Source organism: Elaeis guineensis, chromosome 13, assembly GCF_000442705.2.
Source record: "Elaeis guineensis isolate ETL-2024a chromosome 13, EG11, whole genome shotgun sequence".
Taxonomy (NCBI): Eukaryota; Viridiplantae; Streptophyta; class Magnoliopsida; order Arecales; family Arecaceae; genus Elaeis; species Elaeis guineensis.
Genome location: NC_026005.2, coordinates 7,469,132 through 7,493,002, shown reverse-complemented (window position 1 = coordinate 7,493,002; position 23,871 = coordinate 7,469,132). Strand labels below are relative to the sequence as shown.

The window sequence follows — 23,871 nt, the reverse complement described above, 5'->3', positions numbered from 1 at the left end:
GGATCTCGATCGGATGGTTTTCTAAAGCCTCCGGACGTGTGCTTTGCTTCAAAAGATTCAAGGCCCTCTACTGTGCAACTTTGTGATGCACATCACCGATAAGATTGATGGCTGTGATTTTAAGATTTTAAATAATTTTTATTATCCTCAACTTTATTTATTTATTTATTTTAATGATAGCTCGTCCTTGAGCTCTTTGAGGAAAAGTTTGGTTGGTGGATAATTTGAAGGAAAATTTTTGTGCACCCCGGGCGGTGCAAAACGCGCACACTGCACGGGATGATGTGGTATGTAAAAAAAAAAAAAAAAAATTTCAATGCATGCGTGAGCCAACCATCACGGATAGTGCGCGTCGTTCGGCACTGTCTACGGTGCATAAAGAATTTCACTAATTTAAAACATCTCTAGATATTCCTGCGAGCATATCACCCAGCTTGCATTCTCCCGAGGGCCTCCCAAGTTCCAACTTAAATATGTGAGTCTATTGACCTGCAAGAAAAAAATTTTATAAATTTTTTTGTTTTTTATATCACAAGTTCAAGATATTAGAGTGATATGGATCACATCTAAAACAGCTGCCCAATCCACAAATCCAAGTAAAATGTCTTGCTGGACGAACGAAACAGGCTCTTAGCATATTCGTCTAATTCTTGCATCATTAACACTAAAATATACAATGCATGGCATGCGATCAGCAATATTGATAATTATGAACGTACATCCCCCAAAGTGTCCAACCATCTCTCTTAGAAATATCATTGTTCTTCCATGATAATCAACCAAAGTTTCCAAATTTTGTTACAAATCAGGAAAAAAAAAAAAAGTTTGAATTTTTTCCCCTAAGATAGATGGCAAAATGTTGGCCAAAGGGGTAGAAGGGCCACATATCATTACAATGATGATTGCTTGGGGGTGCCCATAAAGCCTCTTGTTGGAAGAAAATAAAATATACTAGCCTAGATGTCAATGGTCAACATATTAGCCGAGTGATCTTAGTTGTCAGAAGAAAATTCTTACATCTTCTTTATAATGTGGTATCATGGATTTGTGATGCAAGCTGAACCAATAAATTACCTTGTCCTAGTTGATATATTATGCATGCGCAAAAGAAGCTTGAGGCAATTTTGTGCTACCATCACCAACCTTGGCAAAGGTAGAACTCGCTCCTTAATATGAAACATAATGCAATCTATATGCATGATGCAAGCTACGCCTTCATGATCACATTTAAAACATCAAGCAAGTAGGACACAGAATTACAAACTAGCACAACCTCTTTCGGAGTCTGGTGGAGATTTAACATATTCGACCGTTGCACGGTCCAAAATCTTGTTCTTTCGTTCATCCCAAGGAACCAATTTATATTTAATTCAGCTGCTTACCTAATAACAAGTATCTGCACATAAGCCAATTAGCTAGTAAAATTGCTCACATTGGATGAACCGACTCTGCAAACTTCACACAGGAAAGTCTCACACCGACGATGGTTGTAGCTTACTTGCAAGTCCCTTTCTTGGGAACCAATCCGCAATCAAATGCTGCTGAACCTACTAGGTCCCAAAAAAAAAAAAAAAAAAGCCAATACCTTTGTTGTAGTTGGTAAATAAAGCATCCAAATGTCCTTGTTGGACTAGAGGATGCCTTTAATTGCATTTTTTAACCACATACCCAACATGCATGGGGCACTAAACCAAGATAAATTATATCCTACACCACGCCAATCACCTTACCTCGTTCCTATAGATGCCATTCATCGTATGCTCGTCTGAGAGTGCTACCCCCCTCACCTCGTCTCAGATTGTTTTTGTGGTACACTGCTGGCATGGTGCATATAGAGTAAGATATTATTTCTCCTAAACCTGATTTGGAATTCATCCTATGTACGCGCACTAGGGTACACGTAATAGGACACTTTAGATTCTGCAATACCTAGATATTGCTTTGAAATAGGAAGCAGCTTGCACCTGATCAAGCATTCAAGATTGACTGGGATTAGAATTATCGAAATTTATGAAACAAACAAGGTTAACCTTTAAGTATTCACAAAAAATCAAGAGAGTTGAAGCATAGATGAAATGCCAATTAACAAAAACTAAAGTTAATTTGCCCCCATCCCCCAGAGTTTCTAGTTCCATCTTAGAGCCTACGGGATAACAAACTATAAGCCTTCCCGTGCTGCTCTTAGTTGATCCACAACTATTGCAGATGTTGGAAAATAAATGTTCATCCTTCACATTGATCTTATAATGTAGGAGGCCAAGCATTTCGATATAAACTTTCAGGCATCAAGGTACAAATGAACCAGAAAAATGAAAACAATCCTATAATTCACCAACGAGGTGCAAACTGTATACAATTAAAACAACTAAAAAATAACCATCAAGTTAAATGAGGCAGAATTGTGGTGGTTTGTGAGATTATGCAGGACAGAGTTGTGTTCAAATAAGTCCATTCACCTATTTTTTTTACAAAATCATATTATAAGTCTTATTTTCTACAAATTCACAGTTTGCCATGAGCCTGCTGTAATCGATTTTGTACAATTTTACAGAATTTTGCCCATTGAGGTAAAAATAAAATGAACCAGACATACTTATGCAAGTACTTGACACAGATTGGACTAAGTTCAAAATGCATTTAGTTGCGGGATAAATTTTGGGGGAATAGAAAGTTCTTCAGAAAAGTCTGAAAGAATTAAGGCTATACTGCAGAATAAGAGATTTATGAGTTTGATTGGATGGATAAGTAGGGGTTATTTTATCATGATGTTGTTTGATTACGGAATAGGCTGAGAGAGTAAGTGAAGATCTTTTCTTTTGTGGACAAACTGCCCTTCCACCCGTGTGGAAAAATTGGCCTAGTTTGATGAGATAAGATTGAACTTCTATGCAACCACTCGCCAACCATGCGGATTGCATAGTATATGTCAGGAGTGTGAAAATAGGAACCAGCATGCAGACAACGAAGTGTAATGTACTATCTTTAGCAGCCGTGCACGCAATCATGCAATGTAGTTTTTAAGCAATTTAAATACTCAGCAGATGCTTACGTTATTAATGTGAGTCATTTCTAATTCTTTTCTTTTTCAATGAAGAAATGCATAGTACAATTGACAGTAGCCCAATCTAAAGTAACAGAAACATTCAATTGAAACATAACCAATTTCAGCTAAGTATGATACATATTAGGGTGAATTTAATATTCAAATTCCACAGCATTGCAAGCAATCAAAACGAACCTTTTCCTATACACATAATGGTGTTGAACTTAAATCATATTATACAGTCGAATTAATTCCACTAAAATCAAGTATACCGCTACAACAGCACATAGATCAGTCCTCATGACATTCAATCAGAGTAGGGCTATTTAGTGGTACATAATCACCGAATTCTTGATGCCTATAGAAGAGTGAAAAATCAACTAAAAAAAAAATAATAGATCATTGGTCCAAGAACAATTGTTGCATAGGGGTTGATCATACCGGCCGGTCAGCTATCAATATGAATCATGCAAAATCATACCAAGCATATGAAAATATAGGAAAGTTTCTCAATCGCTAAAATAGGAAGCGGCCAAAGGGGGGGTGCAGGGAGTGCAGTGTGAAGAAGTATAGGCTACTCCGGTGAATGCAGAAGTGCCATTGGGAGGAATAGAGTGGAATAAGCCGCCTATTCCACCCCGATAACATCTGAGAAACAGGCCTGTAGCTTCGAAACAAATATTGAAATTGCAGAGTTGCCAGCACATAACATGGAATCAGATTGACATGTGAACTAGATATGCACCATCAAGATAGTAGGACCATTGCACGCATGTATGGAATAAATAAACTATTACGGATTATTTTGAGAACTTTTCCTTGTGTGCTTCATGTTTAAGCATTTCAACTTTTTCTCTTCTTCACTATAGTAAAATGCATTTTTTTGCTGAACTAAGACTCATTTGCTATAGCCCCACAGCAACAGGCCCCTAAAACCAGATTAAGATTTTGCCCGCTTCAATACATCCTTCAATATGTCGACATGATGGAGTTTTAGATACAAAAAATTCAATCCATTACCAATCATACATACGTGAATTCACATCATAAAGCAGTCCTAAATAGATTAAAATGCCTTGTATTAAAAGAAAAGTGCAATTTAGCAACGGAATGATTGCAGATAGAGTACAGAATAGCATTGATGAAGACAAATACTAGATTTTAATACCAACCTATTACGAAAGATATAAAATCTGAAACAAGAAAATCATCTCTTGGTTGGAAAATGGTAGACACAAAAAAAGGCAGTTCTGAAAAATCATGAATCAATTTCATAAGGCCAATTCCTCCAGTCATAAATTCCACAATAAGCAAGCATCTGTTGGGATCAAATGAGACTCCGAAGCCATCTTGATGCAAACAAGAACCTTAAGCATTTTACAAGGTAAGGCTTTCATTTCGGACAAGGGTAAATAGTGGATGTCTAGATGGAATCATGGCTATGATAAATTTACAATATATCTTGTTGGGGCAATCAAATTCTGCTCCCCTGATTCACGGTCGATCTACCGACTATGTGTTGACAACTGATGATAGACCGTCAAAGTTGGACTACCGAAGGAGTTCCAGTTCAACCACAACGTCTACAAATCTCATCACCCGACGTTTCATTGGCGCCATGGACACGAACTACTGGCTATCAGTCGGTATGCCGACTAACTATCGGTAACCTTCAATCGACTTCTTTGGCGGCTACAAAACAACCATAACGACTCGATCGGCTACATAACTGATGGTTAGTCGGTATATCAGAGTCAACAACTGATGGTCAGTTGGCATATCAAAAATACCGACATGCAGTCGGTACGCTCAGATCACCAACACTCAGTCGGTATATCAGAATCGACAGTTATGATACCACAATCGTGGAAAACTACTCCACACCACGACTGTTAGTGGGTATAAACTGTCCACTAACTTCATGATAACGGCTCGATAATAGGGGTTAACTATCCTTTCATGCCACAATAAGCGGAACTCAACGTGTTCGACGGTTACACCCAAATTGCCTATATAAAGAGGAGGTAAGGGGACAACAAGGATAAGACATACTGGGCTGATACTCTGCCAAAGTCTACTTCTTACTATACTGTTCATCACTCCTCTCTGACTTAAGCATCGGAGAGTCCCAGCCGAACACTGCTCCGATCAGTGTGGACTTGTTTTGCAGATCGCTCGTCACCGAACTCAGGCATACTCGAGGATTGGCTGCAACATATCTTATTGGTGGTGCTGTAGATATCCAAGAGCGCACGCTGGGAGCTTGTGTCTATGATAAAAGTTAAAGGCCTCTTTGGGGGCAAATCATCTTCAATGGAAGTGTAAGATTTTGTTTTATTAAACTGGCAGCTATGACCTAATGGCCAGGAATGTGATTTTGCTCAAAGTATCATGAAACACCAAACTAACAGATATAGAAATTGCTCCAAATTCAATAAGGTACTAATAAAAATTTTCAAATATTGGAATGTGTTTATTCTCTCAAAAAAGGTATTTACCATGCAACAGAAATTTTCTGATTTATGTAGAAACTACAAATTGATTATGGAAGTAAAAGTTGTAGTTTAATAAATGAAGAACAAGAATTTAGTTCAACTTGCTAAAACTACTATTTCATCATATCATCTGCTAGTCATAATTGCAGGAAATATCAAATCATTGGCTGTGAATTTTCTACACAAGAAGGCACCATTTGCAGGTGAAAAATTTTAAATCTTAATTAACCCTCTCATTTTCAACAAACATCTCCTTCCAAATAGCATTCTATGAACTACATCTGGACAAACAACTTACAGATGATACCTCAGAAACAACATACAGTAATCACTTCTCAGAAGGTACCATGCTAGTCATCTCCAAATTTCTCTTGCAATTCTCCCTCAATTCCTTTAGCTTAAGAAGAGCGGAATGCTGCCATACAGAGAGGAAAAAAAAAAACATCATTTCTGGTGAAGAATTTAAGGATGGAAACAACCTCCAACGTCACCTACTCTATGTTTAGTACAAGGGGAAAAAGCATAATTCAAATAGTGGCGAAAAGAAAAAGCTCTAGCAGTACTGCCCCATATTAAGCAGATGATAACTATATCTGCAATCTTAGCATAATTAATATATCGCACTCAGAAAAATGAATCACCAACATGGCTCCATTTCCTATTGCTCTTCCATTATCTGGCACAATACAGGCTGCCTTTCTCAGGCCAACTGCTATACATACAGCGTGTCTTTCTTGAGTGAAAGTTCTAAGTTAGTCAATCATTGCCAAAAACATATGACCAATTGAACCTTGGGCACTTGAACAAAGAACTGCAGAGTTCAAAACAACTACTATTCAAAACATAATAATCAAGCACTGTCCCAACTTCTGAGGTCTGCTTAATGAGTCTTAATTCACCCAGCATCCCCCATTAGTCTTGTCTTACAGAGCATGCAATAAAAGATGTTCATGGGAAAAGGAGATGCCAGAGAGGTGAATATAGATTAAATGTTTTGTTCATGATTGGAATGGGAATGGACAAGAAAGGCATTTACTTTCCTAAATTAAGAGGTTATTTTTTGGATTAATTCCACTAGTCGCATGCCCTGAGAATGATATTGACAAATTATTCAAGTTAAAATACAACAATTAACTGTAAATACAGTTGCAGACCTGGCTTCTACATGGAGACAATGACATCACGTCATACATGCATGCTTACCTACACAAAATACACAGTAATGGAGACCGGAATATCTTATGCATGCAAAGATATACAAATAATAAGCCGTCACAGAAATGATGACAATCAGGCTACCATGTAAACAAATGACTGCTGTAACCTGGTTAAAACGAATGAGTCGTCCCAAGATTTTTGCTCCTTAGTTCAACCCAACCCACTGATAACTTGAGCAAACCTAACTACAAATGGGTCAAGCACAAAATCGGTCAATCTAACTTGATGTGCACCAAGATGCAACTGACTTAAACATGTAAATTAGAGAACAACAGGACTACCAAGAGGACCTACATAAATAAAGCAGAAGCCTGACCATGATAATATAAGCTGCATTAAAAAAAAACAAGGACCACAAGATAGAAAGCAATGGGAATGTGGTTCATCTATAAAGAAAGCCTTATGAGATAATGCAGCCTATTGAGTCAACCATTTAGTCAATAATGTGAAAGCAGCATTGCTTGCAGGTTGACAAGGTTGGTGAATTGAGGTACTAACATAGTGGTGAAGAAAACTAGACGACAAAGTCAAAGGTAACTCAAATGGTGTCAAAAGATTATAGGCCAAAATTGGCTTGTTGGACTTTTTCTTCTAATTCTTCTTTGCGATCTTTTGCATCTAGCCACCTTTTACAATCTTGCCCACATAGTACGACAAAATTAGTTGGTATCCTTGGTCGAAGAGAGAGTTTTCCTCTTTTTCTAAGAGAAAAGATAGAAGGAAATTTGTTATCTCTCCCTCTTTTCCAAATTTGCCACGTCACCTCAATCCATTTGGATGATAAGGATTTCTTTTCTTTTCTTTTCTTTCTTTCTTTCCTTTTTCTTTCTTTCTTTCTTACTTTTTTTTTTTTGTTTTGTGGATAACAAGGGTTAGTTTCAAAGGAGCCACTAGCAACTCCAACTCTCTCTATATAATCATTGACAACCCGCCATCCTATACATAATTCAAGGGCTGGATGCTACTAAAATAATATTCAAACCATTATGATTATTTCATTTTTAATTTGAAGGAAAAACTTTTACCAAATTATTCCATAATGTAGTAATCCAGCTTTTGCAATACGGCCATCAAAGCACTACGAAAAAAAATTACATGGCAAGGAGGCAATTCGATGACTTCAAATTTTGTCAATAAAACCAAGTATTTTTTAAAAGGATTATGTGTTGCAGATGGAAACTAAGTTCTTTCTTCATTCACGGTAAAGATCACTTCAACAAACACCCAGGTGAGCTGCTTAGACTCAGCCTTACTTATGGTCGCCACCAAAGAGCCTAAACTAGGGCCCAATGAGACTATCTAGGTGATCTGCTCTCAGGAAAGGAACATAGGCAATCTGAGCCACTTATGCCTCAAACAATCTTCAATGTCCAATACACATACGCCCAACCCAGTAAACATATTGTTTGAAAATGCTTCATGGATCTAATGTCCATAACACAGTAACAAATTCCCTATACCTAATCTTCAAGCTCATTTCACTTAACCCTTTACATTGCTTAGTTGGATATCTCCTTGACCTCAGGACATCTGACTAGATATTAGATATCCTCTTGGTTGCTCACCTACCACCTAGAATGTTTTCAAATGCTAAGAATAGAATCTCTACAGTTTTGGAGATTATTCAGAACTGAGCAAATACAAATGCGGAACCCAAGTATACCCCCAAAAATTTGATGGCTGCTACTTCTAGCCTTATACCGCAGAGACATCAGGCTTATGAGCAAAAGAAGAGCAACACAAGGAAGTTCATTGAGCAAGTGTTTCATATATCTTCTGATACGAGAAAAAGGATGCGATGAAGTGAGTGGTGAAATCCATCTCAAGTAATTTTTAGTGCATCATATAGGATGCTCCAATTTTAGTTATTAATCCATGTAAGCATGAAATTCATTTCATGATTGTTTTACTTACACATAATTTCAAGTAATTTAATTGCAACTGTTATCAGCAAACTTACCCATGCAATTAAAGCAACACAAATATGAATTCCAAATACATTCAGAAGTAACAGCTTTGGAAAGAATCAATAGATCAAGAAATCATTTGAGTTAGAATTTACTTTAGACACCAAACTAGTTTTGTGAAGATGCCATAATGTTAGATGAATTTCTATTCCAGATTCTCAGACTTCTTCAACGACCTGTAAGTCCATCTCTGCCTACTTGTACATAATAGCCTCCAAATTGAGGCGGGAATGCCCTACAATTCTCCTAATGATTTTCTACAATTTTAAGAGAAACCATATTCAGCTATGCTTTTCAAATTAAACAAACATCTTATTCTCCAATTATAAGAATCAGCAGTAAGCCTCTCTATCAAGGTAACTTCTGAAGGCAACAATTCTATAAGTTATTTCATGAATCAGGGGGAGGTAAATAGTTTCATGTTTCTTAAAGTCCTCTTTATTTCTTTCGCTTCTGTTTAACAGATAGTTGCATACTCCTCAATATTTGAGAATGACCAACAAAACATAACTAGGAGAACTTTTGTGTTAAACAGATTTGATGCCAATAGGTGTTGAACTTCGGCTAAAAACTTGGAAAGGTATGTCAGCACAATTGATTGTGGTGAGGTAGAAACCCCACTACAGCACATACAGTACAAGGAAGACAATGGTCGGAAGAGGAGCTGGGGCAAATCACTCTCTTCCAAAGCCAAAAACAACACTTTGGTAGGCCATTTGAAAGATACAGCTCTCACAATGCTCACTCGCAAAGCTTAGGAAGCCACCAAAAGGGAGAAAAAATAGAGAACAGAGAGAAACAAGGGGAAATAATTCCCACAATAAAATTTCCACAGCTCAAGGATCTTCCATATTGATTATAAGAGGAACTGCAGCAAAAGTATTTATAGTCATGTCCCAAGATCCATGTGTATGGGGCCTGTGATCCATGTGGCCAGGATCCGCAACGCATGCAGCCAGAACTTACGACCCGTGTGGCCACCATAGATGCTAGGCGCTCCGGCATCAAGATTAGTAACCAATAATTAAAAAAGTAGGCATATTTAAAGAAAGCATTTTCGTTTCTCTTTCTAGTGGTATTGAAGTGCTAGGTATAAAGCTTAATGTTGCATAGGTTATCAGACAAGAAAAATTACATCCTCGAAGCTGGTGAGTCTGTCAGATAACAATCTGCAATAAGTTCAAGCTGAAATCTTATGAGTGCATTGTACAATAGCAAGCTAAATTGTAGATTCTCATTCCAGCGAGGTGTCAATCATACAAGTAGCCCAGAATCCATCTGGCTTTGTTAATTTATATAAAACCTGTAGGTCTTCCCATTTTCCAATTAATCTACAATTCACACAACCCTTCTAATGTATTAAAGCCTTCAGCAAATTTATATGTGTCAATTCCTAAAGTCATTTTCAACAAGATCTCCATAAACAAAAAAGCAAATCAAAAGGTAGATTCATCTAACTGACTCACCAGATGTGCAGTTTCACGCACAAGGACATTTTCTGTATGAAGGAAAAGTGATCTCCAGCGCTGCATGAGCTCAAACTCTATCTCTGTAGATTTTTTTGAGTTGTCTCGAGCAGTTTTGGAAGTATAATCATGACCATAGCATCTTGCTTCTAAAGACCTAGCAAGCCTTTTGCTCTTCTTCAATGCTAAATAAAGGAAATTTATGAAAAGCAGCAAAAGTCTGCATTAGCATAAATAAATATTTCCTACTAAAGTAACTGTGAAGTATTGAAGACCACTGAAGAAATTTTGGAATTCAAGCAATATCTGACACAAGCTTACCAGCTAGCCGGCCTCTGGTATCCTGGTAATGAAGATCTGTCCACATATAAGCAGCTGCCCAAATGGCATATGCATGATACAAATACAGTCAGACACATAATAAACCAAAAACCAATAGCTGGATATTCTATTCATTTTTCCCCTACAACTGTATGGCAACTTTAAAATAGTGACCCCAGATGTTGCTTAACAAAGTCAGGGATCATGGACCTACCTTTGAGACAGAAAGAACACGTACAAGATTTTTCGGAGCCCATGCTGCCTTCACCATTAATGCTTGATCCAACATTTGAAGCAGCACTGGCATTTAAAAATCCCTCCATGTTAGCCATTTTGAAATCCAATGACCCAAATGGCATCAAGCATTTTAAAAAGCCTGATTCTTCCGACTGGTTTTCAGTCAAACATTCACCACCATCCACATTGTTTCCCTTCAAACTAATGGTATTCAAATTGTTAAAACTTGAAGCCGAAGATTTACCACGGTCCATATCAGGTTTCATGGTATGCCTCACAGAATCTGTACCATACCTTATATGATCCTCTTGACGGTCTTCTTCTAATTCAAGTGATAACTCTTTTGCTCTGTCACCTTGCCCAGGTACAGAATCAAAAGGCATATGACTATTTCCTAACCTGTCAACTTCAACAGTCATGTGTGCTATCGAATCACTTCGTTGACCAAACAAACTAGAAAGATCATTAGTAGCCTTGGCAATATCTAAGATACCAAATCCCACATTTTCTTGGTTTGGACCAACTTCGGCATAAAGGTTCACAGATCGGCAGGGTTGCTTAGCATTACCAAAGGAGATACCTTTGCCCTTGCGGTCTACCACATCTTCACACATTTCAAATGCAGGACCAGTGTTGACCTTCCTGGCAGTTACATTCTCCACCATTTCATGTAACTTTCTTGCAAAATCAGCATCCCTAAAACCAGTCTGCTGAGTGCCCTTATACCTCCCAATCTTGTTCTCAGCATCATTTTTTTCTGAATCCAATGACAATGGCCTTTTGCCACAAACATTGGTTATATCGCCCAAAACAGTCTGGTTGCGGGGAGCCCCATCTTGGGAACCACCATCACTCATTATGCACACTTTTTTCTGGGTTGTCAAACACAAGATTTCTTCCACAAAACAGTAACACTGGTAAACACAAGTAGTACTGTTAGAGTAAAGGACATTAGACTCCAGTTTGGATATTGAAAACTTGGAAAGAAAAAGTAAGAAACGAAAAGAAATAAGGCCATTTGACAATCACAGCACAAAATTGCAATTTTAAGGGGGCAATCACATTCCAAAATTCTTGGCTCAAATCTAATTTGTAGGACGGATTTAGAGATTATCGTATAAAAAATCGATTTTCCAAAAAAAAACAGTCATTGAATAAGGCAGATTCGCAGAAAGTCGCCTCAAGATCCAATTTTGAGCATGGATTTTCATATTATCCGATAAAAAACCATTTTTCGCAAAGCCCCATTAACTAAAAAACGCAAATAAGCACAAACACCCCAAAAAAGAAGATGTTCCTCTGCAGTTGCCTGCTAACGTCGACTCGGCCGTACACACTCAAAATAGGAACCGATCAAAGAACCTAGATATGAGCCAGAAAACTTCTTCGATCGAAACATCTGGGGAAACAAAGGGTGAAGCAAACGCATACGTGACGCACGATAAGAACCTAAGATTTTAAAGTCACCCGAGTTGGGAGAAAGCATGGTTCGAGATCTTAAAAATTTGAACTTTTAAGAGGAAATCGATCATAAATAATCCAAAATACAGCCAGGATCTTCTCTGTTTTCAGACACTAACCTTCTCGCAAGCCGCCCTTCGTCGGAGGGTGGGGGGGGGGTGGTGGCGTGGCGCAGAGAGAGAGAGAGATTTGTAGGGTGGGCAATTTGGGAGGGAAAGGGCGGCCCGATCCGCCTTTCCAGAACAGCGCACACGCGAAGAACGTGATACGCGCGCGGTTTTGATTGGATTTTGGGAGGGAACGATGACTTTACTGGGTAGGATGGCAGCAGGTAGGGCACCCCAAAATTTGCCCTATCCGTGTCCGAATCCTACCTGATCCCTCCCAACCCTGATTATAAAATTAAACAAAAATCTCAAAACCATCCTATTTAAAATTGGTATGCTTGTCAGGTACCCGAGTCAATCTGATTCAATTATTTACAAATAATTTAATTAATTAAAAATCAAATCAAACTATTGATTATTTTGATATTTATTTTTTTTTAAAAAAAATTGATTTTAATTTAAAATTGAATCGAAATTTTTTAATCTGCTCGATCTTTGATATTTAATTTAATAATTTTAATTAACTAAAAATTAAAATTATCTGATCTTTTTTGATTTAATATTTATATTTGAACTAAATATTATTTGAATCAAATAGTCCAATTAGACCGTGCTAAATTTTACGATAGATAACATACTATATTACCTCTTATATTTGATCAATTCCTGATTGCATGCCATCCATCATGCATCTGCTCCGTGAGAGGAGATTCTTACTTTGAGATTAGAATAGTTCATTTTTAAATATCAATATTCTGAGAACATATTTATATAATTTTTATGTTTCTTTTTTTTTTTAATTTCTTTGAAGCCTCATTTAGGTGAGTCAGATTGATATTATTTCTTTGCATAATATTCATATTTCATGTTTAGGAGAATGTATGGCAGAATCTCATAGTAGATTTTTTTTTTTAAAAAAAAAGACTATCTTTCATAATTTATTTAATCTAATTTTGAATCAGACTCATTTATTATTTTTTTTTAAATTATGGTCCATCTAAACTAAGCTCAAATACAATTCTGCATCCCAAATAATAAAACTATTAAAAATTTTAATAAATCTAAATCAAAATCAAAAGTCCAGCATAAAAAAGTCCTAAACCGAATTATCGAACCGAACTGAACCGAAATTATTTCGGTTTGGTTTGTTTGATTTTAAGCTATTTCGATTCGATTTTTGGTTCTACAAAATATAAGTTTGGAAGTTTGATTTTTCAAAATTTTAATTTAGTTTAAATCAAAAAAGCCAAATGCACACCCCGAGCTCGATTAGCCCTCCTTCATATTCATATTATCATGAAAATAGAACTCCATAAATAAAAAATTTTATAAAATCTTTTCGATCAAAACCTCCAAACCCAGCAACATATCATGCTTCTATCAAGATTGAGCTCTCAAAATCTCAAAGGACTAACTCACACCACCACAACTCGCATAAAATCTCATATGCTTGAAAAAAAACACCAACCAAAACCTAAGAAACCCCCACGATCTCCCTTAGGTGGTCTCCTTCTTTATAGATTTTCGAAGAAGAGAATGAAATGAAAAGAAGAAGAAGTGAAAAGCAAAAAAGAAAAATGAGGGGAATGGTCTTACCATTTAACTTTTTCATATCTTTTCTTTGTTTTTGTTAATTTTTCCTATGTTTTCCCCCAATTTTCCTTTATTTTTTTCATTCCTCAAGTATCTCAATCGGGTAGAAGGCATGGAGCAACAACCGAATAGGTAAGCTTAGGTGATGGCTAGGATTGTGCATTGATATTTATATATAAATTACTAAATGGTATAAATAAAGTATGAATCAATTTATGAATATAATTGGGTGGTGCCTTAGTGATTAAGGTAGTTATTAGGCTATATAAAGATTTGAAGCATTGCCTACTGACCAACAAAAGTTTGTCAAGATAAGGGCGCATTAAAATTCCATGTGTATTTAAAGAAAGCTTGCATCGACGAAAAAGTGGTATATATCTTTGACAAAAATATGTGTTGACATGTCAAAGCTCCAAGTTAATTGATTAGACCAGGATTTATGTGTGATAGGCATGCTATGCAACTAGTTTATCATTTCTCTTCTAAAGAGTGTATTAATTATGTTTATATCCCACTTCCAAATAGGAGATAGCAAATCATTGACTTGAAGGTGAGCTACTTGAGAGTCCATATTGATAAGAGTTAGCCAAGCTGGCCAATATGCCAGATGAAGTAGTGTTGGATAAGTGGACCATGATTGCAAATCTTCCTCCAAATCTAAGAGCAATGCTGTGATAATCCGGCCCAATTGGGCCCAAAACCAGCTCACAAAGCCCACCAGAGAAAAAAAAAAAAAAAAATCTATGAATCCTGTATCGAGTCATGCCTTCATCTTTTAGAAGCTTATATTGACTCTATCAAGATGATCTGAAGTTGCTTTGATATTCGTGCTGTATGTCAACCTCATCTGATCGTATCAAAGATCTTTCAAATTTATTATTAAAGAATTCTATTGATTGATCTTGACTTTAATTCGATATGTGCCTCACGATTTCTTGATCAAGTCACTTGAATCTGACTCTCAGATCAAAGATCCTAAATTGCCCTGGTATCTGGATGGACCGACACCTCCGGACAACAATCCTTTTTCCTTATGATTTAATCTTATTATATTTATGGAATAGAATTTGATAATGATTTGATATTTTAAATAGGATTAACTGATTCTTTTAACGAAGTCTGAAGATCTAAGATGAACAAAGTAAGTAGATCTTATACTCCTTATTTATTTTTAAATGATCATATTTTTATGGAAAAAATTGCTATTGATGAAATCATAATTTTTCATAAAATAAGGATCGGCATATGTGATATGAAAAAGCATGTTTTATTATGAGCATTGATTTCATGAATATGTCTTATGAAAATAGCATGATTATGAAGCATGAATTTCATTGTTTTTCCATCTATGTATATGTATGCTTTAAGAAAAAGATATAATGATTTTAAAGGCTCTCAGATGGCTATGAATGAATCCCTTCAGGAAGGTCGACATCTGGAGCTAGCATCCACACGAAACATGGCCCTGCCAGCGGGTATAAAGTTGGCACATGAATTAAGAACTCTGTCGATTAAGAAACATGACCCTGTCACGGGTATAATAGTGACCTTAGCATGAATATCTGTGAGCAATGTTTTGAAACATGACATGAATACATGATGAAAATGATTTACGATTCATGATTGTGAAATATACATGATTTATGCATGCATGATGGGTTTAAAACTTATTTTGTTACATGCTCTATGAAATACTTTATTTTATATTATCTGTTATTTTTTAAATATTGCATTATCATGAAAAACCTATGCTTGATCCGATAAGGAAGTGCAAGTTCTACTTACTGGGCTAGTGTAGCTCATATTCTTTTTGTTTTCTTTTTGTTTGAACAGAGAAATAAGGTTAGGATCGACAAAAAAGAATTCAAGCTTGAAGATCGGCATAGCAAGCTAAAAATTTTGACAACAAAAATTTAATTTATTTTATAATCATGAATTTGTAGTTATTTATGAATGTTGAGATTTGGGTTAGTACTTGCTTTTGGATTTAGATGCTCTGAACCCATATTGGTTCGATTATTTGATAAATAATAGAATTGAATCTTTTTATTTGACGGATTTTAGATGATTATGATGAATTGGCTTCGTGTTATCGTGGGTTCCATCCCTCGGTAGCATGGCCGTGTTATGTCCCGGATTTGGGGTGTGACATTTTATGGTATCAGAGCTTAGGTTATAATCTTTGGAGATTATGATATAAATAATATAAATGATTAGGATATGATAGATTAATATCAGAGCTTAGGTTTAAGATCATTGAGATTATAAAGTGATATCAAAACTTTATGTATGATCAATAGGATGTGACCGAGTGGAGTATAATGGATAATATCAGAGCTTAAGATTATTATCATTAAGGACGTGATAGAATGATATAAAGTTTAGATTATGATCACTAGAGAATATGACTTAAGTGGTATTTGAGCTTAAGGTTATCATTATTCGGGATTGTGACTTTAGTGATATGTGAACTTGAGGCTAAGATCATGAGGAACATGATAGATATAAAAGAAAGGATTCAATAATTTGATTTCGAATCAATAGGTATTATGATGAAATTTATGCAGAAGTGGCATATGATGTCTATAATAGAATTGATGAGTTATATCTTAGATTTCAATTAGCAAGGTTGATCTGAGTACGAGAAGTGTTGACCCTAGAATGAAGTGGGAGGTATTGATATATTATGTTAGGTATATTTGATGACATTGGAATGCTAAACCTATATGGATAAAGGACATGATAACTTTGCTGATTTTGATGTTAATTTTTTTGCAAAGAAAAGTTGGTTTGGAAGTTGTCTAAATGATTGTAAGGTAAATCGAAGGTTAACTCAAATTAATTCTAGACATATTGGATTCTTGAGGAGTGGTGAAGCTTATATAATAAGTTCAAACATAGAAGGTGGATGAAGATTTAATTTTGATGTGCTATGCCTAAGAGATAGTAATAACAAGAAAATCTTAAATTTTACCCTAAATTGTATATGAAATATGAAAGTTGGATCTATCTTTGATTGATTTAATATACAAAGATATATATATATATATATTTTTTTTTTGATAGACTTAGATAATTTGGTAAGTTGAGATCAGAGTGCGCAGCAAAAGCGTGGTGGTCTGAATTGATTAGAAATATTAATCCTTTAAATCTAAAGATATTATGAAATACGTTAGTTGTAAATAAGAAAGGATTTTATTGATAATAAATGGATGCTAGAAAAAAAAAAATTTTTTTCCTTCGAATTATTGATCGAAAAGAGCAAGTTCTAAGACGGCGTATCATTCCGTATGTAAAGATTCATTGGAGTAATCATGAAGAGAGAAAAAGGCCATTTGGGAGCTTGAAGATGATATAAAGACGAGATATCCATACTTATTTGAAAATGAAGGTATGTTAAATTTCGAGGACGAAATTTTTTTTAAGGGAAGTAGAATGTGATAATCCGGCCCAATTGGGCCCAAAATCAGCTCACAAAGCCCACCAGAGAAAAAAAAAAAAAGAAAAAGAAAAACAGAGCAGGAAGACTCCCGATCGGAGTCTTCCTCTTCCCCGATCAAGAATCGGAGTCCTAGGGCCATTGAAAGACCCTAGGACGAGCTCTATAAGAATCCTTCCCCTCTCCTCTATGGGTAGACCCTGCAGCCACCGATGATTGCCAGAGATTTTTCTTCGATTTTCTCGTTGAAGCCGCGGCCTCCTATTCTTGTGCTCGTCGGAAAACAGAGGCCGAAGACGCCGTCGAAGCTCAGGTAAGGCTCCAACCTTTCTTCCTCTCCTTCTTCCGTTTTCCCTCTGGCCCCAAACATCATTGTCGGTCGCCGACTTTGCCGGAAATCGAGAAGAAAATGATGCCCTGTTTTTCCCCTGTTCGGTCGAGTCATCTTTCACCCTTTTCCGACCATCAACGCCGTCGTTTGCGGCATCTCACCCTTAGGTTTGGACCCCCACCCCTCTATCTGTCTTTTCCGAAAGTCATGGCCGTCGGTGATAGGCCAATGACCGGAGAAATCCGTGGAAAGGAGGCGGTCCCCTGTTTTTCATTTTTTTCTAAATCTCCCACCGGCCGAGCCTCACCGCCGGTGTTCTGTTGCTCCCTGCTGTCGGTCGCCGCTGTCGGACCATCGACCGTGCCGCTGCAGCCCGTCGGACCACGGGCGACGCCCCTCTGATCCCCTCCCGTTCGGCCAAAGAAGAGGAAAGAAGGAAGAAAAGAAGAAGAGAAAAAAGAAAAAGGAAAAAGAAAAAGAAAAGAAAAAGGAAAAAGAAAAAGAAAAGAAAAGAAAATGCAAAATAAAAAAATAGCAAAATAGAAAAAATAAATAAATAAATAATAAGAAAAGAGAAAATTTTCCTCTCTCTCCTCTTTTTTCCTCTTTCTCTCTCTTTCTCTCTCTCTATTGTCTCTATCTAAAAAGAAAAAGAAAAAGAAAAAGAAAAAAATATATATATATAATAAAAATATATATATATGTATGAGAGAAAGTTTTTCTCATCTCTCTCTTAAGTTTTTCTCTCTCTAGAATTGGACTTTCTCTCTCTACCTTCTCTCTATATTTTCTCTCTCTAGACCTTTCTCTCTCATTATGGATTTCATCTCTCTAGGGTCATTCTCTCTCTCTGATTATATCACAGACCCTAGGATAAACTTGAGATGAAAATATGATGATCTGGGACTGCTCCGAAATTCGTGCAGTAGATCGGATCCTGATCCGATTCTTTTTCAAAATTGATAACATCGATCATGATAAATCCATATTAAGTCATCCTGATATAACCTCTGATGATCTCAATCATGATTGCCACTTTTAAAGGATACGAAGATTCTCTCTCTACTTTCTCTCTCATGACCGACTTTCTCTCTCTAAAAAAAAAATCTATGAATCCTGTATCGAGTCATGCCTTCATCTTTTAGAAGCTTATATTGACTCTATCAAGATGATCTGAAGTTGCTTTGATATTCGTGCTGTATGTCAACCTCATCTGATCGTATCAAAGATCTTTCAAATTTATTATTAAAGAACCCTATTGATTGATCTTGACTTTAATTCGATCTGTGCCTCATGATTTCTTGATCAAGTCACTTGAATCTGACTCTCAGATCAAAGATCCTAAATTGCCCTGGTATCTGGATGGACCGACACCTCCGGACAACAATCCTTTTTCCTTATGATTTAATCTTATTATATTTATGGAATAGAATTTGATAATGATTTGATATTTTAAATAGGATTAACTGATTCTTTTAACGAAGTCTGAAGATCTAAGATGAACGAAGTAAGTAGATCTTATACTCCTTATTTATTTTTAAATGATCATGTTTTTATGGAAAGAATTGCTATTGATGAAATCATAATTTTTCATAAAATAAAGATCGGCATATGTGATATGAAAAAGCATGTTTTATTATGAGCATTGATTTCATGAATATGTCTTATGAAAATAGCATGATTATGAAGCATGAATTTTATTGTTTTTCCATCTATGTATATGTATGCTTTAAGAAAAAGATATAATGATTTTAAAGGCTCTCAGATGGCTATGAATGAATCTCTTCGGGAAGGTCGACATCCGGAGCTAGCATCCACACGAAACATGGCCCTGCCAGCGGGTATAAAGTTGGCACATGAATTAAGAACTCTGTTGATTAAGAAACATGGCCCTGTCACGGATATAATAGTGACCTTAGCATGAATATCTGTGAGCAATGTTTTGAAACATGACATGAATACATGATGAAAATGATTTACGATTCATGATTGTGAAATATACATGATTTATGCATGCATGATGGGTTTAAAACTTGTTTTGTTACATGCTCTATGAAATACTTTATTTTGTATTATCTGTTATTTTTTAAATATTGCATTATCATGAAAAACCTATGCTTGATCCGATAAGAAAGTGCAAGTTCTACTTACTGGGCTAGTGTAGCTCATATTCTTTTTGTTTTCTTTTTGTTTGAACAGAGAAATAAGGTTAGGATCGGCAAAAAGGAATTCAAGCTTGAAGATCGGCATAGCAAGCTGAAAAATTTGACAACAGAAGTTTAATTTATTTTATAATCATGAATTTGTAGTTATTTGTGAATGTTGAGATTCGGGTTAGTACTTGCTTTTGGATTTAGATGCTCTGAACCCATATTGGTTCGATTATTTGATGAATAATAGAATTGAATCTTTTTATTTGACGGATTTTAGATGATTATGATGAATTGGCTTCATGTTATCGTGGGTTCCATCCCTCGGTAGCATGGCTGTGTTATGTCCCGAATTTGGAGCGTGACAAATGCTAAGGTTTTGTGTAACAATACCATGTGCCAACAAATTGATATTTAGTTGAAGAGAGTCTAGCCCATAGAAAATTTGGATTGATAATTATTTAGGCAACTAATTTAGAGAAGAGGGCTTTCCTTATATTGTGGAGAGGCTTGATGGCCAAACTACCCTAGCTTCTTGGCAAACAAATATTGTCCCAGAAAATCAAGTGCAGCCCGTTATGACTAGTTGCATGCCCCTAGAGGAAGGCATGATATTCTTTCTCAAGTTTATGAAGAAAACCAACTAGCATATGGATGTAGAATATGCTATAAAGGAGGATAGAAGGTAGAACAAACTTCAGCAAGATTGCCTACCAGCTATAGATAGGGCTTTCCATTGCCAATTAGTAATTTTTCAAGTCAACTTCTCCTGAAAGAGAGATCCACTATCCTTAATGCACCACTAAAAAGAAGAACCCCAGGATATTTTCAGAGTGCATTAGATTCTAACTCTGAGATGGTTCTTCGGATATGAGCTTTAGTCTGAGAAGGAGTGGAGGGGCTTATCTTAATTTGAAATTTTGAAAGATTGATTATTTGGTCTGAGAGAGAGCAATATGTATCAATATTAACTTTTAGGCTGCTAACATCTCTCATAAAGACAAGAAACAAATCCATGGACATCACTATTTCAATTTATTCCACAACCTTTGATGTTCACAGCCACTAGTACTAGCATATAAACTACCTCTAACATTCAGGTTGGCTTCTAATTTTAGGATATAACATCAAAAGCCACGTTTATCAACATGCATAAGCAAATATTCTCCTTTCCTTATGCCAAGTTACAGTGATGCCCTCAGATAAGTCTAGGGCAGGAATCAATTGTACATTCCACAATGGGCCCATATGTGTCTGCACTCTTGGCAAGGCTTGTTCAGGGAGTCATGTCTCTAAACAACAATATATACTGGGGTTCTATTGATGAATAAGAGATCGACTATTGTTTAAAAAGGGAAGCTTGACTACTCTCTCATAGTTCAATGCAAGGATCTTCATGTCTGGTTGTTTGAAGATGTAACCAAGCTCTCGCCAGTCACACCATATGTTAAGCATAGACAGTCATCAGTTTTAATTCCACTACAAGCTAGGGATTCTTCGATCAAGATAGGTATCTTTTGAGGAGAGTCTAGGGTACTTCCTAGCTTATGCTATAGTTGTGTGAAATAAACTTGATGGGATGAAGAAGAATTACCAAGATTAGCAGATGGACTTGAAGGCCTGAGGTTTGATTGATCCACCATAGTTGCAGGGTGTTTTGGATGTGACATAACATATCCTAAGATGACGACTCACAGTGGCCGCCATACTTCTTTGCAAGTGAAGCACTGTTTTGGAATTATGGTTGTGAAAGTTAGTTGCTTGCATCAGCATCTTTGTTGTTGGTTGATTCTTCCAAGATCAGCATATTTGTTTGGGGTGGTAATTTGGAACCGAAGGGCCTTCGGATATCTAAGTTCATAGGCGGAGACCGCTTTCACTTTTTCTTTGAGTTTCCATATTCTACTGGTTGGGTTAATAGAATAGCCACATCCATGGGGTAAGGAAGCTTTGGCTCCATAGAATAGTTACTCATTAATGAAGCATAATGGGATCAGGTCCAGGGGGAGATTTGGTAGATGACTTCTTAGAAGTCTTCTTCAGTTGCATCCATAAGGCTAAAGCAGTGGCTAGAGTAGAGGACTTCCTTGCTTCCTGCATGGGGCTCTAGAAGACTGATACCTTGGCTATATGGAGCTAAGGGCCACAAACTTGCCTAGCATCCCGGACATGGATATAGGACTCTACAGTTCTCCCAAGATGATCGTATGAGTAGCAAATATCTAACAACTCTTCATATCTAAATTGCTATCACATCAGGTTGTTTTTAAGTCCGATTTGGGCCCTCAAGCAAACATCTTTTGCAGTATCCATAAGGACACAGACTTAAGCATACCCTTTTCTAGTCGAGGACTCTATCCACTCGTCAAGAAATAGGGAAGAACTGGCTTCGGAGATAATTTTAAAGATATTTTCTGTCCCATAACTCCATTGGAAGATTTGGGAGTTGAATCCAAACATGAACCTAGCACATAGTATACTAACTAGGGTTGAAGTTTGGGTACCATCTTTCGAGGGTTAGAAGCTAACCTGTCAAAGACCAAGGGCTCTTGGCAAGAATCCAACTTTGGGTATCCACTGATGATATATTAAAGAAAATGACTCCTTCAGAGAGAGACAAAACTTGGAAGTGCCCTTCCACATCCCATCTTGCTCTCATTTTCTTTTCTATGAATTTCACTGAGAAGCTTTTACCAAGGAACTTACCCACCAGAGCACCTCACCATCATGCATAGGCTTTGTCGATATTTTCATTGGAGAAGGTCACCATGTTCTTGAATCTCTTCTCCAATGCCGCTACCTCTTCAGCCGTAGCCTTTGAGGTCTCCCATTTAAACCCTTGGAACCTTTGGGCTGTCTGAGACCAAATTTTGGTAGCCTTCGATGCTCGTGCTCCATTTTTGCTTGAAGTGCTTTGAAGAGGTGAGGAACTCATCTCTTTTTATCAAGAATCTAGATCTATCGAAGCGTACTGCGAAGAAATCCTCACTGAGTCAGTCCGATCAGCCACTCCAGAATCCTCCTTACCCCCTGAAGAGGGGCTGGATGAAAGCCTCATGGGCTCCTTTCCTTTCTCACTAATCAAACTTTCTCACTTCTCACAAACGAGGTTATTTCACCCCTTCTTTCATTCATAGTGGTAGACTGATGAGACATATGGTTACAATATAGCATGGAAGTGAAGTGAGTAGTTCGAGTATGATTCATGACTCGTGCTACAAATCACGCCTTCTGATTTCTAAAAGAAGCATATGCATATGCTTAAGAAAATAATTAAGAAAATTTAAGTCCAAACTTGGACCCATCATTACCATCATCCAATCTTGACCCATCATTACCACCATCGAGCCTCTGCCCTTGCTCTCTTCCTTCCATTCTTTCTTAGGTGTTTGGTGGGAAGCACAAAAAAAAAGAATTAGAAGGAAAAATCTCTATTTCTCACACTCTCCCCCCTCTTTCTCTCTCTATACTTTGGATGGATCCAATGGAGGGTCCCTTCCATTCTCTTTCTCCATATTTATCCCCATGTCGACCCTTGTAGAGACAAGGGAATGCACTAAACCACAAAAATAACCCAAACTATTTATTTCGATTCAATTTGGGTCAGATTCTTTTACATTCGATTTGATTTCAATTTGAAAATCTTTTGAATTACAAAAATTGATTTGGCTTTAGTTTAGGTTAAAAAAAATAACTTACTAGTAATTTAGTGCTTTGTTCAATACTTGGTTCAGGGGATTAGTAGCGCTACCATGGTAGTGCCCCCAATTGCTTTGTGCTCGCTGCTCAGGATTGCTCTTCACCCACTCTCTTTGCTGAAGTCACCTACTCTCCCTTGCCTCCCTCCTCCAATCTCTCGCTCAATGGTCAAGTGAGATCTTGATGCCAGCCACATGCAACAAAGTGGATAGCCATGGTAGTGACGATGGGGTTGGTGAGGCTGCAAGATAGATGCTAAGGAGGAGCATCAAGGGGGGCTATGCCATACTGGAGTGGTCAAAGGAAAGGTACAACATTTCATGGTGACATCAAAAGCATCAGAG

The 23,871-nt window shown here is 36.9% G+C and overlaps 1 protein-coding gene across 5 annotated transcripts; it reads right to left on the bottom strand.

Annotated features, from left to right (window-relative positions):
- Positions 1-26: 26 nt before the first annotated feature.
- Positions 27-23,283, bottom strand: LOC105056867 (uncharacterized). Of its 5 annotated transcripts, XM_073248038.1 has the most exons (6): positions 22,535-23,084; positions 10,725-11,661; positions 10,511-10,564; positions 10,190-10,374; positions 5,846-5,953; positions 27-1,964 (listed from the first exon to the last, which is right to left on the bottom strand). In XM_073248038.1, the coding sequence occupies exons 1-5, from the start codon at positions 22,580-22,582 to the stop codon at positions 5,867-5,869; spliced, it is 1,311 nt and encodes a 436-aa protein (XP_073104139.1). In that variant the 5' UTR covers positions 22,583-23,084; the 3' UTR covers positions 27-1,964; positions 5,846-5,866. The 5 variants fall into 5 exon arrangements, with proteins under 5 accessions (XP_073104139.1, XP_073104141.1, XP_073104140.1 ...); XM_073248040.1 differs by lacking the exon at positions 5,846-5,953 and having other exon boundaries at positions 22,535-23,092; XM_073248039.1 differs by lacking the exon at positions 27-1,964 and having other exon boundaries at positions 5,629-5,953; positions 10,749-11,661; positions 22,535-23,088.
- Between the last annotated feature and the right edge of the window lie 588 nt (positions 23,284-23,871).